The sequence below is a fragment of the Bemisia tabaci genome, chromosome 2, assembly GCF_918797505.1.
Source record: "Bemisia tabaci chromosome 2, PGI_BMITA_v3".
NCBI classification, from domain to species: Eukaryota; Metazoa; Arthropoda; class Insecta; order Hemiptera; family Aleyrodidae; genus Bemisia; species Bemisia tabaci.
Genome location: NC_092794.1, coordinates 38,338,163 through 38,356,433, shown reverse-complemented (window position 1 = coordinate 38,356,433; position 18,271 = coordinate 38,338,163). Strand labels below are relative to the sequence as shown.

The following is an 18,271-nucleotide window of genomic DNA, read 5'->3' as shown; positions in this document are numbered from 1 at the left end:
ACTCGCGGCTGTCCCAGGGAGCCGCCTCGCGTCTTCATAAGATGGAGGTGGAGGGGGAGCAGTAGCTTCAACCCTCGTCCGGCTACCTGTCACAGACGCTGTGACCCCTTCTGATTCGCCTCTCTCAGCGTCCTGTAACTTCACTAATTGTTCCGCGCTAATATTTAAATGGCTGGCGACAGAGGCCGCGGGAGACAACTTCTTGTTTGATCTTCCTGGCATAATATTTAGTAGTTTAAAGTACAGCAACACTTCCACTTTCGTCAGGTCCCGTACTATGGCGTGCAGACCCTTCTCTTCGTTGTCCGTATCAAGCCATCCAAGCTGCTTGAATTTGTCAAACATCTGAGGTCTTAGCAGCTTGCACCAAGCCCGCATGTTTCTCACATCTTCGATATATCATTTCCCTTTTTTATTTTTAATCTTTACATAATAAAATCCCTGAGTTCTCAAGTCCTTGCAGCCAGCTGCTTCAATCTCAGCTTCAGCGCGCGTTTGAGTCGGCACTGCGCTCAGCTGGGCATAGAGCCCATACAATGACAAGTCTGGCGTATCGGGTCTAGGTTGCTCCTCTTTCTCCTCATTTGTCTCGCCAGTTTTGGGTTGCGGGAGTCCAACATGATGATGATGGTGATGAATATGCTTTTGCATACTTAAACCAGTCATGGAGGAACTTCTTCTCATTCCCCGATCGTCATGGTACGAGCTAAAGGATCCGCGTTTGTCATATCCCGTAAAGAGGGGGCGACCTGAGCCTGCGAACAGTGTACCTGCAACATCTATGAGCCCTCTGACTTCCTCCACTCGCGTGTTTCTAGATTCATTTCTCGCCCGTTCTCTAAAGGGAGAAAGTTGCTCATGGACCCTCCCTTGCGTAGCTGCGTTTAAGCCCTCTATAGCTGCCGCAGCAATGGCTCTTTCGTTTTCCAAGAAGGTCCTCATATTCTCACCTCGCGCTGTCCGGTAGAGATTTCCAGAATTTTCATTAGCAGTCCGGTAATTGCTATCTTCATCATGTCCATACACCCACGAGGAGTGGGCATTTCCATTTCCGGCTAAGCCATTCTGGAAGTCCGTCGAGTTCACGGAGCTAAAATTAGTTTCATTTAGACTGTGGAAAATGGTGCTCCCCCCACCATCACCACCGTTTTGCTGCGGGGGGGTTGGTGGCCCTCCCTCTATCTCTCTCATTTTATTACTCCACTTATTAGGTTGGAACAGCTGTCGTCTAAGACTCAGCCCAGTGACTTAAACGCCTTTTCCCGCCAAAAGAAACGTAGCGACGGCCGCTGCGACGTCCCGCGAGCACGGGTGTTACGCGCCGCGGCACTGCGTCACTGCGTCTCGCAGTCCGGAGTCTTCGATATCGACTAAAGTCGCTGCATGGTCGACTGCCAAGATCGATCTTCGATCTATCGATCTGGAGCGAAGTAGCGTGACCCGCGAGCAATTGTTTATATAAACAGCACTGGTTTTCCGCCCGGGCTTACTCGAAATTGTTAAACAAACGCCTCCGAGCAGCGCTTTCCAGTTACGGAAACTGCCAGGTTAACACACAGCGAACGAACAATGTTGTTGTCATGTGCGCGGACCGCGAGCCGAACAAATGCTTTTCCGTCTCACGAGCGCACCACAAAACACGTCTGCACAGCCTGAAAGATCAGCACCAACTTCTCGACGTAAATTTGGTTTTTCTAATTTACTGTTAAAACTGTTTGCCAGCTATCTTCAAGGTAGATCATTACAAGTTATCTTTGGTCATTTCAAATCTGAAGAGTTTTTCAGTAACATAGGGGTGCCCCAGGGGAGCAACTTAGGTCCCTTGCTTTTCCTGTTAATGATTAATGATTTGCCTGATAGAGTTAAACATTCGAAAATTTTGTTGTTTGTGGACGATGTTAAACTCTACGAATTCTTAGGAGGAGTGTACACCACCCATAAAATTATTTTATAATAAAATTAAGAGTTTGACTCTTATTTTGTTAAATATTGAGATTTTCTGATTATACGCATTTCACGGCCTACTGAGCCTACTGCAGAAGTTATACTTTCATGAAATTTTACCTTATATGAAATTGCATGCAATTTTGCATCTCTGCTCATTATGGAATCCATTCAGCAGGCTATCAAGACTGAGGCTGCTTTAAAAATGTAAATGGTGCTAGCAAGAAAGGGGTTGGGCCTCTGGGAGGAACATATTTTTTCAAATTAAAATTTATCATGAGGGTGAAAATTCTCACACATCAGGCAAGTAGGGATTGTCCCCTCCCCCTTATTCAGAGAGAGTACTAACATTTTTCTGGGACAATTTTGGTCAATTTCACTGTGAAGTGTGTCAGCAGCGCCCAACTCCTTCCCCGCAGGCACAAGACCTCTCCAGTTAGATTTCCCGGGTCCAGCTGAAATGGCACAGCTACATTTAATCATTCAATCTAATCTTTCAAATCTACGTTAAGTCGTACGTTTATGGTAGACTTCAGATTTCGATACTTGTCTGTTACGCATTTGCAAACATTTGTTTTTTTTGTAACTGTCTTCAAAACACCAGCGTCATTGTCCGGTGGAATTTCCATCAGAGTCTACACACTTAGACTCATCACTGACCAATTTCTCTGGAATATCTAGCATGAATGGTTAAAATGTAGATTTCACTTTGCAGATAAAGTAGCTGAGGGCCCGAAAAAAAATTTTCACTTATATTGACTTCTTTAAAGACCTTTCTGACCTTAAAAGAAGCATGTGGACTTTAGGTCTGGCTGTGTTATAAGAGGCTGCACAACAGAATCAAATTATTCTCTTGAGATAAATTCCTTACCTCTGAACTAGAAAAGCCATTGATTCAGCTTTGTTCTGACCCCAACACAAATAAAACAATCAGCCCAACAGGCAGCAAGCGTCAAGAGATATTTATGCATTTATCCTCTCAGTTATTTGCACTTGGTCTGGAAAATACTGAAATAATGGTTTATACTGCTGAGAGCAATGGAATTTGTTGGATGTTCAACGTCTTTCGCAAATATTGACACATTACGGCAAGAGGCTGGTGTTACCTTTGATGCATCAACGAAGAGGTATCACAAACAACTTCGAAGTTAAAAGTTACAAAATCAAGCAGCGCTACTACATTTAAATTTGAGAATACTAGATATTCATACCAATTAGGTAATCAGAGACGTTTGGAGACTTTTATACGTAAATTCCGGTGGGAAACCCACTCCATGAAGACATTGGTACAATGTACAAGTGGAGTGAAACAGTTGCAAAAAGTAAACAAATACTTACGTTCGCGTAACGGTGAGCTTAGCTTATTGAGGCTAAAATGGAACGACTGAAACGATAAAATTAATTTTGAATTATTATACTATAATCGATCAGCACACGATGCTTGGGCATGCGATCGGTAGGCTTGGTTTCGTAAACAAATATGGCGGCGGTCCGTCACAACGTTGAGAGTGCCGAACCCCCGAAAACGCACCGCCGCGGTGGAGATTCGGGGTAAATCGCCGAATTCCAACGGTTGACCGTCCAAGTCGCCAGTCGGCAAAACCCTAAACTCTACAATTCAATAGCAAATGAAGATGATATGGCGTGCTTGCAGGAGGACCTGGTCAATATCTCGGAATGGTGCAGTGATAATGATATGGATCTAAATGCCGGCAAATGCAAATATATTATTTTCACCAGAAAAACAGACTTTTCTGTATTCAATTACATAGGGTGTCCCAAAAGTACTGCCCCTTTTTCCGCAGAGGGCGAAAGAATGCAGATATCAAAATGCGGTTTGTGTGAGGTTATAGTCCTAGTAATTACCTATAAAACAAAACCAAGTTGAGCTCTGTAGCTTAAAATTTGACCGAGATACAGCATTTTGAAAATGACGTGTCAAGGTGCCGCCTACAGGATTTTCAACATTTTTTACGAAAGAAAAAACCAAGTTTAAGAATGAAACGGTTTTAAAAAGAAAAAGAAGTGGCCAGAAACATATGGCAACACTGTGTTTTAGGCGGCATTTGGCAACGTGTAAGCGCCCCTATGCAGACCAACGACAGAATTAAACGTGTCCGCTAGTGCCATCCAAGTTGGTCAAGCTTTCCCGTCACGTCAGTCAGAGTTCATCCCTCTGTCGTTTTGGAAGTTTCTTTCGCGATGAGTACCGAATTATGAAAAGAACAACACCACGTTATTCGTTATTGTTTTCGTCGAGGAATGTCAGTAAAAGACACTTTTAATGAAATGACAGGCGTGTATAAAGACGACTGTTTGGACAGAAGTAGCATTGGTCGCTGGTTTAAATCTTTTTCTGGCGGCCGCGAATCGGCGGAAAGTCTCGCGAAACCGGGCCGACGCGACCGTCTACCTCCACCACAGACGAATTAATCGGCACCGTTGCTGCTGTTGTTCGAGGAGACCGTCATTTATCCTTGCGTAAGCTTCAGGTGTTGCTTGACATCTCAAAAAGTTCATTGCACCGGATCTTAAAAGACCACCTGCAGATGCGTCGTGTCTGTTCGTCCTGGGGTTCGTCCGTAAAAAATGTTGAAAATCCTGTAGGCGGCACCTTGACACGTCATTTTCAAAATGCTGTATCTCGGTCAAATTTTAAGCTACAGAGCTCAACTTGGTCTTGTTTTATAGGTAATTACTAGGACTATAACCTCACACAAACCGCATTTTGATATCTGCTTTCTTTCGCCCTCTGGGAAAAAAGGGGCAGTACTTTTGGGACACCCTACGTATAATATTAATGGCATTGAGTTAGAACGAGTTAACGTGATGAGAGATTTGGGTGTGCTTTTAGACAGTGAGCTTTCATTTAAGTACCACATTGACAACCTTGTGAATGCAGGAAACAAATTATTGGGTTTTGTAATAAGAAATACTAGATATTTCACGGACATAGCAATATCACTATTACTGTTTAATTCATTAGTGCGCAGTAAGTTGGAGTATGCATCAGAGATATGGAATCCGTCATATACTACATGCGATAACAGCATCGAAAGGATACAAAATAAATTCCTTCGGTATTTATATTTTAAAAAGCACCATGTTAAGTTCCCCCTCGGAGGGCATGTTCGGGATCTGAGGTCCCGTTCTCGGTCTCTAAACTCCAAACTAGAAGGAAATTAGCGGATTTAGTGTTCCTCTATAAGATTGTAAATAGCTTAATAAGTAGCTCTCTAATTTTAGAGAATGTAAAGCTGGTTGTACCGCGATCTGGTCTTCGACCTACATCTAAGTTATTTTATGTCCCGAGAGTGAGGACAGCACATCGCCAGCAAGCCTTCTTAATTAGGGCTTGCGCTCTGGCTAATGAACTTGACGGTTTGGACTTTTTTGCAGTTTCGGTTGGAGCTTTTGCCAGTGACTGTCTCGGGCGGCTCACTCTTGATTGACTCACTCTATCTTGTTCAACTTGTTAACTATTTCTTGTTTAACTTTTTCTTTTCACACTCATGTTAGCATTTTCCTTTCTTTCTCTTTTGTAATGTTATCTAGTCTAAGTTATGATTATTTTATGTTACTTATCTTTTGGTTATTGGGTTCCAGACCCACATATTAGATATTGGATTTTCTTTTTGTGTTAATAAGATATGTTTTGGGGCCCCTGTGGCCCTGTATATCTTTGTATAAGTTGTTTTGAAATAAAGAAATACATTGCGTCGAGAGAAAACTGAAGGAGTTTCAAAGCATGATCAATTTGGTCCTGCCATGTGTGGTGGCTCTTGTTATTCTGGATAGAGGGAGAAAGGAAAAAACCCCGCTGTGGAATATCAGTCCTTCTCCTTCCTTGAAATTTTACACTAGGTTTTAAGTAATGACCAGACTGGGATCACTACCCTTTCCATTTTTGGAGGGATAAATTGCAGACGCGACTCATACGCTGGCTTACTAAATCTCTGCTTGCATGCAACAACCTTTCACAGTCTACTTGACCTTTGACTTGCTTACGAGAGACAGCGATGCGACTAGTGCCAGATAAGTTGCGGCTTAAGTCGTGTTAAGTGCAGTTGCTGCTTGTGCCAATAATTTTCGTAGAAACAACCAATACGAAAAGCCGCTTGAGTCGAATTTTTCCTAGGTCCTTTTCGACTGAGCAAGCTTTTACGTAGTTTGAAAAATGGTTATCAGAAATAATCACAACACTAACATGCAATGTTTGCTTGGTGCTTTACAGAACTTTCGATCGATCAACAAATCTTTTGAGCTAGATTTGCCCGCATCTCTGGGTACAAGAGGTCGACTTGTCTCCTGCAAGACAATCAACAAAACTACTATTTTGCCGAGAATCAGTTTCTTACCTCAGGCTGACAGTAAGTGATCATACCTTTCATCAACTGTACATAGCAAATGAATACAAACAAAGAAAGTTTGGTAAGAATGAGGATGTATAACTTGAACCCTTGTTAATCATTAATTATCTTATTTGATTCCTAAACAGGGCTGGAATAGCACTGAGGGGCCTGGGATGCTGGTCACTTGTAGCCCCAAATTGTAAAATTTATGGGCCTCATATCACCGAAAACTCCAGGCGTAGAGCCTCCATCAATGTCTTCTTTAGACGCCAATGGCCACCAGATCCCCTAGAGGATCTGGTATCTACTGAAAAATACCTAAAACCTGGGCACAGTTTGTCTCAGAGGGAGGTAAACGAAATTGTGTTACCCACTCAAAATTCCTTCGGGATCTTGAAGTAAGATGCATACAGTCATTTAAGTCTAAAATGGAATTATTCTGTCGAGCTCTTCAAAAATAAAATCGATTTTTGTGTTTTTGGCACCAGAATGGCCTTTAAAGACAATCGAAAATTCAATTCCGAAGGTGTGTGCATATATTAAATGATGTACGCATGATGAATAATTTTTCTGATTTTCGATTCGACCTCGAACGTTGAAACCTCGAATATTCGAATTATTCGACCACAATGACAAAACTTCGAATATCTAAAAAAAGACCGAATATTCGTGCATTCGGCCATATTTATGACGTATTAGTAAGAACTCGATCTGGTGCGCAATTCAAACTACTCGTTTTGAGGTTAGATAAACCAAGGCCAACGTTTCATTGGTTCATCCAGCGCACCGCATTCGCACTAGACGGGTCAATTCAAAATTCGCACCACTTGAGTTCCACCTACTACGTCATCAACATTGGCGTACAAATGGGCGAATGTACTAACCTCCATCACCTATCCTCCTCTGCCCCATGCAGCACCATGGTCTTTACAGTGTTGCTAGACTGTCTTTGCAAGATCAGAATTGGTATGAAGTAAAACTGAATAAAGTGGATTTTCGGACAGTAAGCAGCAGTTTTACAGTTCCACGACAGTTCAATCAGTTGCTCGTCTTTAATTGAAGGAAACAATTTTCTCTCCCTCCTTTTCTTTCCGCAGCAAATCAAAATTTATGCAAAACCAGACTTTGATGTAAACAAACACTCAGTACATGAATGACACAGAGGTTCCCTCTGGCATACTGGTCCTCATTTAAAACAGAGAACTGAGATAAAATATTCATTAACAGGGTGGAGATCATCCCCTCACATAAGCAGCAAGAAAGAGGGGCGGCGATTTAAATAAAGCTTTCCATTCCGATTTAGGTAGGTATATCCTCTCACTTACTGGGGCTGATGCGATCAGGCAAGATAAACATCTGATTGGATAAAAAGATAATTGTTAAAGTAATGATAATTGACATGTAAGTAAGAGGATCTCAATCAATCTGCTAGGGTTACCATAATTCTGGAGGCCGATTATTGAAAGCTTAAAGCAGCCCGATACGACATCGAATTGCGATACATTGCAAGGATAAGATATGTCTTATCTTATCCTTGCAATGTATCGCAATTCGATGTCGTATCGGGCTGCTTTAAGCTTTCAATAATCGGCCTCCAGAATTATGGTAACCATAGCAGATTGATTGAAAAGATATTGTAAAACTATATTTACAGTATTTTCGTGGAATTATTTTCTTGAAAATATTTTCCAAACAACGGCATTATTTTTAAAATATTTTAAAAATATTTTGTTCTAACTGGGACAGTATTTGTCATGAATGTTTCATGACACCTTTAGGAGAGAACGGTGGTTCCTGAGTGATGATTAGGACTCAAGGGTACGTAGGTTTCGTTGAAACGCATGATTCTTATTTGTATCTGTTGAGGCATGGATTTTTGGCCTGCTGAGGAGTTGAGTAAATTAGAAACCATCACTCATAAGCTGATAAAGTTAGGAGGAAACACGATCAAACTGTGGAACTTCTGATACTTTGAGAATGTAAACAAAGACTCAACTTCAGAAAACTTTCACAATAATATTATGAACTCAATTTCCAAAAAGTCTCTGTGGTTCATGAATTTTTTAATCAAAAATATAGGTTCTCCAACCGGATGAGAGATGGCCGTAGTGATCATTTCACGAAATGAGTTTTCTACTTTAAACTATCTTATCTCCAATTTCTGCCAAGGAAACTTTTCCTGTTATTAGTAAGGAATATTTTTTTAGGAACTCAATGGGAAAAGACAAGGACGTCCATTCCTCTATTTTGTACCTTTCCTTACCTACCTGTAAAACTTAACTCTGTCTTAAAACTGTCAACTTAAATCTATCAGATTTTCTTATCCACTCGCAAGACCAAAATCTGTATCTTGGGTCACGGATTTTTGAATCGACCAAGTGGTATCTTCAATCTAGTGTCACCGGTAGGGATACCGAACTGAAGCGAGGTGTCAAAAGTTACAGAATCAGGTTGCAGAAATGAAAACTTCCTAATATACATGAAACTTGCAATCTTAATAGCTATTCCCTCTAAGCCATTTTACCTATTCATGGAATCAACTAAACGTAGGTCCCCGTTTATTAGACGACACGACACATGAAAGGATGCCAGATAAAAGCCGTATCTATTGTTATTGTAAGTCATTAAATCAGTTTGTAGGTATGAAAACTTCCTCACATAGGTGATGTAACTTTCAACCTCATCTTTTACATCGTCTGGTTAAATATTTATTATCATCTTACGGTAAGTAATGGAGAAACCTTGTTTTATCGTCTCAAAGCGAGTCATCAAGGAAGGTTATTTACCTTCTTTACTGAAAAGCACCCAACAGGTCAGTTGAAATGTGGCTCCTATTGAGCGTTCAAATGGCAATAGTTAAGTCTGCAGAGATAGTACATAAGGTGTCACGCAATGAATCTTACAATCTGACGGAACCAAATTCACCAGAGAGTGAATGAGTAAATCTATGGTGTAAGTCGGCAATCACATAACTCGTTTGCAGTGTCTGTAAATCTCCGCCTCCATGATATGTTTTGAAGGAGAACAAATTGACATCATTCCTTGAAGTTTTTGTAGAATTTTCTTGGCACAGAGAAGAAAAATCACGGCAGCTTTAAAGAATTGGGGTTGAGGAGTTTTCCGTTGAAAAAATAAAGTAGGACAGGAAGTCTGCGACGTCACAGACCGAGTTATGTGATTGCCGACTTACACGGTCAAAATGAGTGATCAAACCTAGAATTTTTAATACAAATAAGAGGCTAGCACATACCTTTGTTATGGAGCAATGTAAGAGGTTATTTGGTTGTAGTAGTTTCAGAGTAGAATGTTATAGGGAATATTTATGAAATTGTTGGTGCTGCAAAAAATCTTTGACTTTGAAAGTACATAATTTTTGGCAACTTCGGATATCTTAGATTTTTAGACACCTAGTTAAATTCAATGTTCATAAGTTTTGCAGTAACAAAGATGTTATGAAGACATCAGATATTCCATGATCAGCGATACACTTAAGCGGTCCTTTTCATAATTTGCAGCGATGAGGTGGTGACTATCAAAAAGGTACAAATGGCTGCGCTTGAAACTTTCCAAAATGATCCTGCCATTATTTTATGCTGTTTGGCATGAGAATGCAAACTGTGTTGTAATTGGTGCTTGGGCACAACTTGGGTTAACTTGTACATTCAGGGTTATGCATGTATCGCAAATGGCAGAACTCTTACCTGACATACATTAACACAAAAACACTAACACAGTCTCGGAAGTAGCATGATAAATGATACTTCACAAACTTCACGAGGTGTGAAGATCGGAAGGGCAAAACGAGTCTGAAGACACATCACATACGTTGAATAATTCCTTAATATTATACTTCAGATTTCAGAAACTTTCACACTCTTAAATTTCACAACACAAACTTTACGAGGCGGACGGCTTTTGGACGAACGATGAAAATTTAACTAGATGAAAACAAAGGAGTAAGCGAGAAGCAAATACAGGAGAGTAGTGTCATCTGAATCGTAGCTGTAAGGAGCATTGCTTACATTAGGCCAGAGGGCCAGAGAGGGTCAAAAGGATGGCAATACTCTCCAGCACCTAGGTCAAAGACACATAACTTAGATGTAGGCGAATTCTACTAAGCTCCGAATAAGGTTATCACCGGTGGTAAAGTTTTTCGGAGAAAAAAATGCGAATCCTGGACTTTCAGAGAATATTGTGAAATAACCATAAACTACACAGCGAAGAGAGTTTTAGGACTGTTATTTATTTCTCACGCTAATTTTGTATTCAATCGTATTCACAGAGGTATTATCAGGTAATCAAAAAAATTTTTTTAAAAATGTTGTTTCGGGGATTGATGAGTTGGTGCGCCATTTGACCGCTGGAGCGCTCTACTATACTAAGCTCTAGTGGCTAGTCGAAAGCAATAAGCGCTGCCTATCAGCTGAGCGCTTTATATTCATTTTGATTTGGTTCAAATTTGAAACTTTTTCAAAATATTCGATTCAACATCACAAAAACCATATTTGCACAGCCCTATCAAGAAGCCTTGCTATTCCGTGTGGAAAGAAGAGGTGATATCAATTTCAATCATCTGCAATTGGAAATGTTTCTTTTCCTTCGTCGATTATAAAAAAGTGCACTCACTTGATTCAGAAATGTGTTTTATTTTCGTCAGGCTCAGATGATGAAGGGCTCAGTCTGGACCTTTTCATGATGGTATTTGAGTCATGGTCGACGACAGCAGCTAACAAAACAAACCATATGGTTTTGTTTGACTTAAACCAGTGGTATAAGGCTCAGTTTCCTAAGGGCGGGCGGCCTGATCTTGCTTATTCTTATATGACCATCAATGAACTGAAGACTGAAGCAGACAGCAAATTGATAGCTGTTTGTATTGATCAGAGCACTGTTGAACTATTTGCGCAGTTGGTTAATGTGGAACAGTTCTTCTTTCCCTCTGCACTCAGTTTTGGTGAGTTCTTTTCATGAGATACCTTAATCCCTTCAAATGCACCAAAAAATATCCTGTGTTAGAAATATTGCTTTAATCAAATTTTTGACTGTCCCTGAGGAAAGGGAATATTGACCATAGATCAATTTGAACGGTGATCCACTTTTCAGTGACTCTTAAATTCCACTTGAATGCCTTCATGGCAAAGTTCAGCAAAACATGAATGTGCTCAGCTTTAAGATTAACTAATCTAAATAAAGCATACTTGAAGCGTGCAGCCCCTTTGATATGATAACATTATCACTTTATGAATAATGTGAATTCAAGTTTTATCAAGAGGGCACATAGGTTTAAAATTAACTCGCTGTTCTTGCCGATCCAGTAACTTGAAATTTTTTGGTGAAGCATACCTATATCACTTATATCAGTAAGTTTTTCTGTATGTTTGCGAAATTCGTTCCTCAACTTGCCTTTTAAAGTAATATTTTGGAAAATTTTAGACCCCAATGGTAACGGTTGAAATTCGAGTTTGGAGAGAGCCAACTGCTGGCGATTCGTTTTAAAATTTTTAGAATTGCATCCTTTACAATTGTCATCAGAACATGATTTGAATTTTAGCCTAGAGGTTTAGTCTTGTTTACTTTTTTGTATAAGGAAAAAAAAAAAAAAAAAAAAAATTAAACCAAGTCTCATACATTTTGAAAATCTCCCCAACAAGCTAGAGAATATCATTTGATCCAAAAAAAAGAAAAAATGATCGGTTTTAAAAATTGGGAGAAAAAACCCTGAGAGTTTTCACTGAATGCTCAGCCCATGACTTCAGTTGTCTTTGTGTGATTCCTAAAACCGAAGAGCATCAATCATGAGATTAATCTGCTTCTTGTATTCATACTTCAACCGTATTTCTCCTCTTGGATGCCAAATTCCTACACACTCCTTCACAAAAATAATACCCAAGATTGTCAGATCTTTTTTTTAAAATAATCTGAATTCGTTGAAATGATTGATTAGATTTCAAATATTGCTTCAATGGGATAACTAATTGGACCTTATTTTCCAATAAGGAACTACTAATTCTGGCTCATCCATAAAAGTAAATATCTGCTAAATACCTGCACTTAGGTTGCTTCCAAAATGAGCTAGAAATAGTTTCTAATTGCAAAGAGGGGTCCCATTGTCGATTTAGCAAACATGTCATCAGAAGTATTATAATTTATTGATGCAATCATTGAACTGCCCAATAATGATTCCATGAAAGGACCAAACTGCTACAACGGCATACTAGTTGGGAAGTTATTATTTAATGGAGATGTTGCATGTGTGCGGGATTTGCGATTTGACCATTGATTCTTATGTAAAAGTTCGCGAGAAACATGATAGTGCCACTGGTTATCTCTGAAATCATCTCCCAAGCTCAATAAAAGCTCTCAAAGTGAGGCCAAAATGGAGGGGATATCCCACCCTACCCTGAGAGTCCACCTCTATATCAAAACAAACTCTCCATGCAAAGATAGGGAGCAAGTACATTAGCAGGGTCGCCACTTTATTCGGGGACTCCCAGAAGGACTCCAAAATTGAAAACACGGCAACCCTGCCAATGTATTTGCTCCCTATCTTTGCATGGAGATTTTTTTTTGATGTAGAGGTGGACTCTCAGGGTAGAGTGGGATTTCCTCTCCATTTTGGCCTCATTTTGAGAGCTTTTTTTGAGCTTGGGAGATGATTTCAGAGAAAACCAGTGGCACCATCGTGTTTCTCGCGAACTTTTACACACTGATCAATGGTCAAATCGCAAATCCCTCATACATGCAACATCTCCATTGTTCTCTCTTTTTTTTATTATATCTTCCCCCTTCATTTTATTCTTTTGAATCTGTTCCTTCCACTGAAGCCTCAATCAATGAACAATAATAGTTAAGTACTTTAATGTCAATATTTATTCTCCCAATAACTATTGTTTGCAGAGTTCACTCAAATGTCAAGTGAGCAATGTGCTGCATTCTATCATGCAGGTGCTCAGCAATATGCACTCCAACAGTTGGAAAAGAATGGGCCTGCTTTTCTATTGAGACCATCACACATCTATGACCTCTGTGTAAACGTTTCCTTGAAACCATTTCTTTATGAAACGATCCCAGACTATGAACTCACAAGTGTAAGTAGTACTCTCCTTGTTTTATTGAAAGAAAATTAGAAATGTTGGTTGTATGTATTGAATTGTAAAATGTTAATCATTCCTTGCGGAAGCTAAATCATTTCAGAGTTTTTTTTTTATGAACAACTTTTACCAAACTTTTTTAGTGACTTGACAAGCACCCAAAAATTGGGCATTCAATTTCCAGAGAATCTTTTAATTGTAGATTAAGAGGGTGCAAATATTATCTCACTGGAGGATGTTTTTGTGTCTCTGAACGGCCTGTAGCAGAATCAAGAAACCCGATTCCCATGGACTTTTTGGTGATTCATAGCTGTTTTCTTGAGCAACTTGACAAGCGTACAAATATTGGGCCGTACATTTTTAGAGACTCTTTATTGTAGATTCAGTGGGTACAAAAATTAGTTTTGATGAGGTTGTGTTTTGCACCATCTCACAGGCAACAGAAAGGTCAATCAACACACTATTTTTATTGAACTAGCAAACTGTGAAGTATGTAGCACTCTGCACAGACTGAGTGACAGGAACAATCTCTAGGAAATTCCAGCAAAGTTTAACTAGATTTACCGAAAGGCTCCTTTCTCCCTGTTTTCTTCAGAATTAATAAGGGGAGTTCTAATTTTACATGTCAAGGTTTTAGGGTAAATTTTGTGATGATTTTGTAAAAATCCTGAAGACTAAAGTACCTATGTATAAATCAAAGATAAAAGAATAAAATCTGATCATGTGTGGAATTTAGACTTCTAAAGAGTGGTTACAGAGATTTTTTCCTGATGAATCATTATTGTCAGAACTGAAGTTGGTGCAGGCTTTGCAGATGGAAGACAATTTGACAAGTGGATTCTAAATTTTTAAAGGAGGAGTGTCGTTTTGGGCCTTTTCCGGCCCCACCTGGATTTTGCTGAATGTTTCATATTTTCAAAGCACTACCCCTAGGTAGACTTTATGCCGGGCGCGCGAAATTGCGCCTCCGGAAAATGCGCCGATTGGAAAATGCGCCTAACTCGTCACCAGTCATCACACAAGGTCCACAAAATAGCGCCTCCCGGTAAATGTGCCTAATGCGACGTTGACACACTGTTCGTCTGTCTGAATTTCTGATTGGTTCTAGCTTAACCTGAAAATCCGGATTTTGAAGAGTGACGAATCCAGAGGCTGAATCCGGAATTTAATGTTCACGCAACCAGCTGCGCTGCAGAATGATTGTGGTGATATTGCAGTTCACTAACATAGCAGTATGAATTATTATTTATTATTACTGAAGTTTAAGCTTGAAGACAGATGAACTCTATGTGTGCAGCTCGGATGGAGCCCTTAGTTCAACTCCAATATCAGAAAACATTTCTTACTTTCATTGGGTTTTTCACAATGCCTCGTAGTTAGTCGAAACTAGTTTTATACATGTTTCGTAAAAATTCAATTTAGTTTATTTAAATCATGCAGGTAGAAACATTACACAATATTCTTGTAGTAAGTAAGGTCTTAAATAAAATTTGTTGGAAAAAAAAAAAAAAAAAAATCCGTAACACCGCGAAAATGTATTATAGGCACCTGGAGGTTTTCCTATTTTGGACTTCTGGTCATTAAAATTGTTTTTACCTACTGGTTTTTTCGCACCTCCACCTCCACCCTGTAGGGTCGAGACTATAAGGTACTGATATTGGTAATGGTAGGGATTTGTTTGTGAAAACAGAAAACCAAGGCGTTATGAAATGTGTTTATTAACTCAGAGCATGAAGCTTTTCGACAATTACAGTCATTATCAAGGCGATTAAAAGTATCAGGGTATCAGTATGATCAGGGTCCAGGAAAATTTATAAAAATATATTGCATGCACCACAAATATACGTCGGATTTGCTCATTTTCTCGGAAAAAAGTTGCTTTCCTGGAACTGAGAGGTGAACGGGAAAAATTAAGGTCATTTCCGGACTCATCAGTTAAAAAGACATCGGCATAATTGAATCTCGTATCTACGAAAAATTTTACCTACATTCTGCAGGGGATAACAGTCGGAGAAACACCGAAAATGCCCAAAAATGGTCATTTTTCCGAGTAAAATCGGCTTTTCCGGCAATTTGGAGGGTATTAGAAAAAAACGGAGATCATGTTCGGATTTAGCGCCTCAAAATACGTAGGGATGTCCTTATTCAGCCCGAAAGGCATACTGAAAATGCGCGTTTTTCATGTTTTAGAACCGTCCACGCCCAAATCATGAGAAAACTGCTAATGTCCAGTTTAATGCTGGGAGTTTTGTGATGAAACTTATTTTAAGTACCACAATTGTCCGGAATTTTATTTTTTTAACTTTATGTGAATGATTTTCCATTTTCGCCGTCATCTTGTTTTTGGGGCCTTGGTATCAAAATCGGAGAGTCCACCAAAGATTTTCTCGTTCTCGGGACCAAAAGAGAGTAAACTTGCATCACAAACGTGCAAACGGGACGTAATGTTCGAACACATACCCCCCTGCCTGACAAAGCAATAAATCGCCTTTTCCCGTCATTTTTGAGCAATTCCGGCCGGTTTCCGTTTCGATCCATGACCTATAGATGCACATTAGTAAGTGTTTAGTGCTCAAAAGCATATACCTGAAGGTTGAAATAGAGAGAGAAAATTGGAAGATGCAGTTAAAATTCATGGAATGCATCGATTACGGTGTGAGAAATCGTCTTTTTGCGTCAATTTCGAGGATTTTTGGTTGGTTTCCGGTTTCTATCAGGCCGTTAATCGATCGGTGAATGTATGAAAAGCGTTGATAGTCTGATTTTATACATCTTAGAGGGGAAACTGGGGGAAAATATCGATAATTGAAGTGTTCAATATCGAAATATTTGGATTATTATGTAAAAATCGTCTTTTTTTAACAATTTTTGACTTTTTTTGGCCTATTTGAAATTTTTAGGTCCTTAACCATTCGATAGCAATTGAAAAAAGTATATCGACCAAAAGTTTATAACTGAAGCTTGAAGTATAAGAAAAAAAAATCGAAAATCGGAGAGACTGTTTTTTAGATACTTCAGTTTGAACATTGAATGGCGCAAAAATAGTAAATTTTAAAAAACCCTAAATTACGGCCATTTAAATAATTTTTAGCTCAATTTTGATGGCATATTCCGAATCTACATGAAAAATTGGTTTAAAAACACTCCTTCAAAGTATGATGGATTGATACAGAGTCTCGCTATGGAGAGTCAAAGAGAAGGAAGTCGAGAAAACCCAAAACTAGAAAGGGAAAACCGACCAAACTGATGAAAATGCAAAATAATTAACCCAGGCCCCCAGGACAACATGGAAAAGAACGCCGAAACAACAGAATTAGCTGAAACAAACGCCACAGGCCCAAAGCCCATCACGAACGAGCCATAGAACACAAACACTCAGACTACGCAAGCAACAGAACGAGTGAAGTGGACCACAGAAGAATACAAAGAAGTAATATGGTGCTACTGGTACGTCAATGAGAGAGCACGGAAAGCTGTTATATATAGAGTGTTCCAAAAGTTCCGCTCCCCCCCTCTAACTTTTGAACAGTTAGAGATAGAAAAACGAAACTTTGGGATTGTTTCTATCTCAAAGAGGACCACCTTTGGGGGGGGGGGGAGGGGGCAACACTTTTTTTTCAGATGGTAACCCTTATCTTATTATACATCATTGAAAATTACATGAGAAACTACGAATTTTGGCGGAAGCCGCAGATCAATATCTTAATTTTTGACCTAGTTATGAAAGGTCAAAGGTCAAATTTGACCTATTTTTAAAACATCATAACTCTGGGTCACATCATTGTAAAGAAAAAAATTAAACGGGAAAAGTTACCAAATTGTGTTCGTTCTTTAGTGAAAATCTTCAAAGGGGGGTTCGGACCCCCAAATATGTCAATTCAGAGGTCATTCGATTTTCCTGCGAAACAGGCCAATTTGCCCTAACTTTGCCTCCACATTATCTCAGTAAGGTCAAAATCAGTTCAACATTACGTTTGCAATTCCCCAAATTTCGGGAAAAGTTTAAAAAAAAAAGAAAATTTAAGGTGATTAAATTTGACCGTTTAAATTTCGTTTTTTTACTTTTTCCGAAATTTGAGGTCTTGCAAACGAAATGTTGATCTGATTTTGACTTTACTTTTGAACGAATTGAGCTAGGGTAATGAAACTTTGGGAATGTTCCTATCTCATAGGGGACCATCTTTTAGGGGGGGGGGGGTCAAAATTTTGGTCCCCCCTCAGGGGGGGGGCGGGGGCCCCCAACTTTTTTTTTCAAATGGCAACCCCTATCTTGTAATACCTCATTTGAAAGAGCATAAAAAACTAAGAATTTTGGCGCAAGCCGCAGATCAATATCTTAATTTTTGACCGAGTTATGATAGGTCAAAGGTCAAATTTGACCTATTTTCAAAAAATCATAACTCCGGTTCAAATTATCGTAAAGAAAAAAATAAAACGGGAAAATTTACCAAATTGTGTCCGCTGTTAAGTAAAAATTGCAGAAATCACTTCGATTTAATTTTAAGGGGGGCTGGGACCCCCAAATACGTCAATTCAAAGGTCATTCAATTTTCCCGCGAAATAAGCCAATTTACCCTAGATTTGCCTCCACATTATCTCAGTAAGGTCAAAATCAGTTCACTATTACATTGGCAAGTCCCCAAATTTCGGGAAAAGTTAGAAAAAACGAAATTTAAACGGTCAAATTTAATCACCGTAAATTTCGTTTTTTTTTAACTTTTCCCGAAATTTGGGGACTTGCCAATGTAATAGTGAACTGATTTTGACCTTACTGAGATAATGTGGAGGCAAATCTAGGGTAAATTGGCTTATTTCGCGGGAAAATTGAATGACCTTTGAATTGACGTATTTGGGGGTCCCAGCCCCCCTTAAAATTAAATCGAA

At 39.3% G+C, this 18,271-nt stretch overlaps 1 protein-coding gene across 6 annotated transcripts in view; it reads left to right on the top strand.

Moving 5' to 3' along the window:
* Positions 1–18,271, top strand: part of Elys (AT hook containing transcription factor 1 homolog) — a 196,413-nt gene that overhangs the window by 80,219 nt on the left and 97,923 nt on the right. For 5 of the 6 annotated variants that reach the window (XM_019057835.2, XM_019057834.2, XM_019057833.2 and 2 more), the window contains 3 exons: positions 6,179–6,314; positions 10,954–11,250; positions 13,194–13,384. In XM_019057835.2, the coding sequence (XP_018913380.2) occupies positions 6,179–6,314; positions 10,954–11,250; positions 13,194–13,384 (624 nt within the window). Of the gene's footprint in view, positions 1–1,597; positions 1,734–6,178; positions 6,315–10,953; positions 11,251–13,193; positions 13,385–18,271 lie in introns of those variants that run through there. The other variant, XM_072297283.1, reaches the window with a different exon arrangement.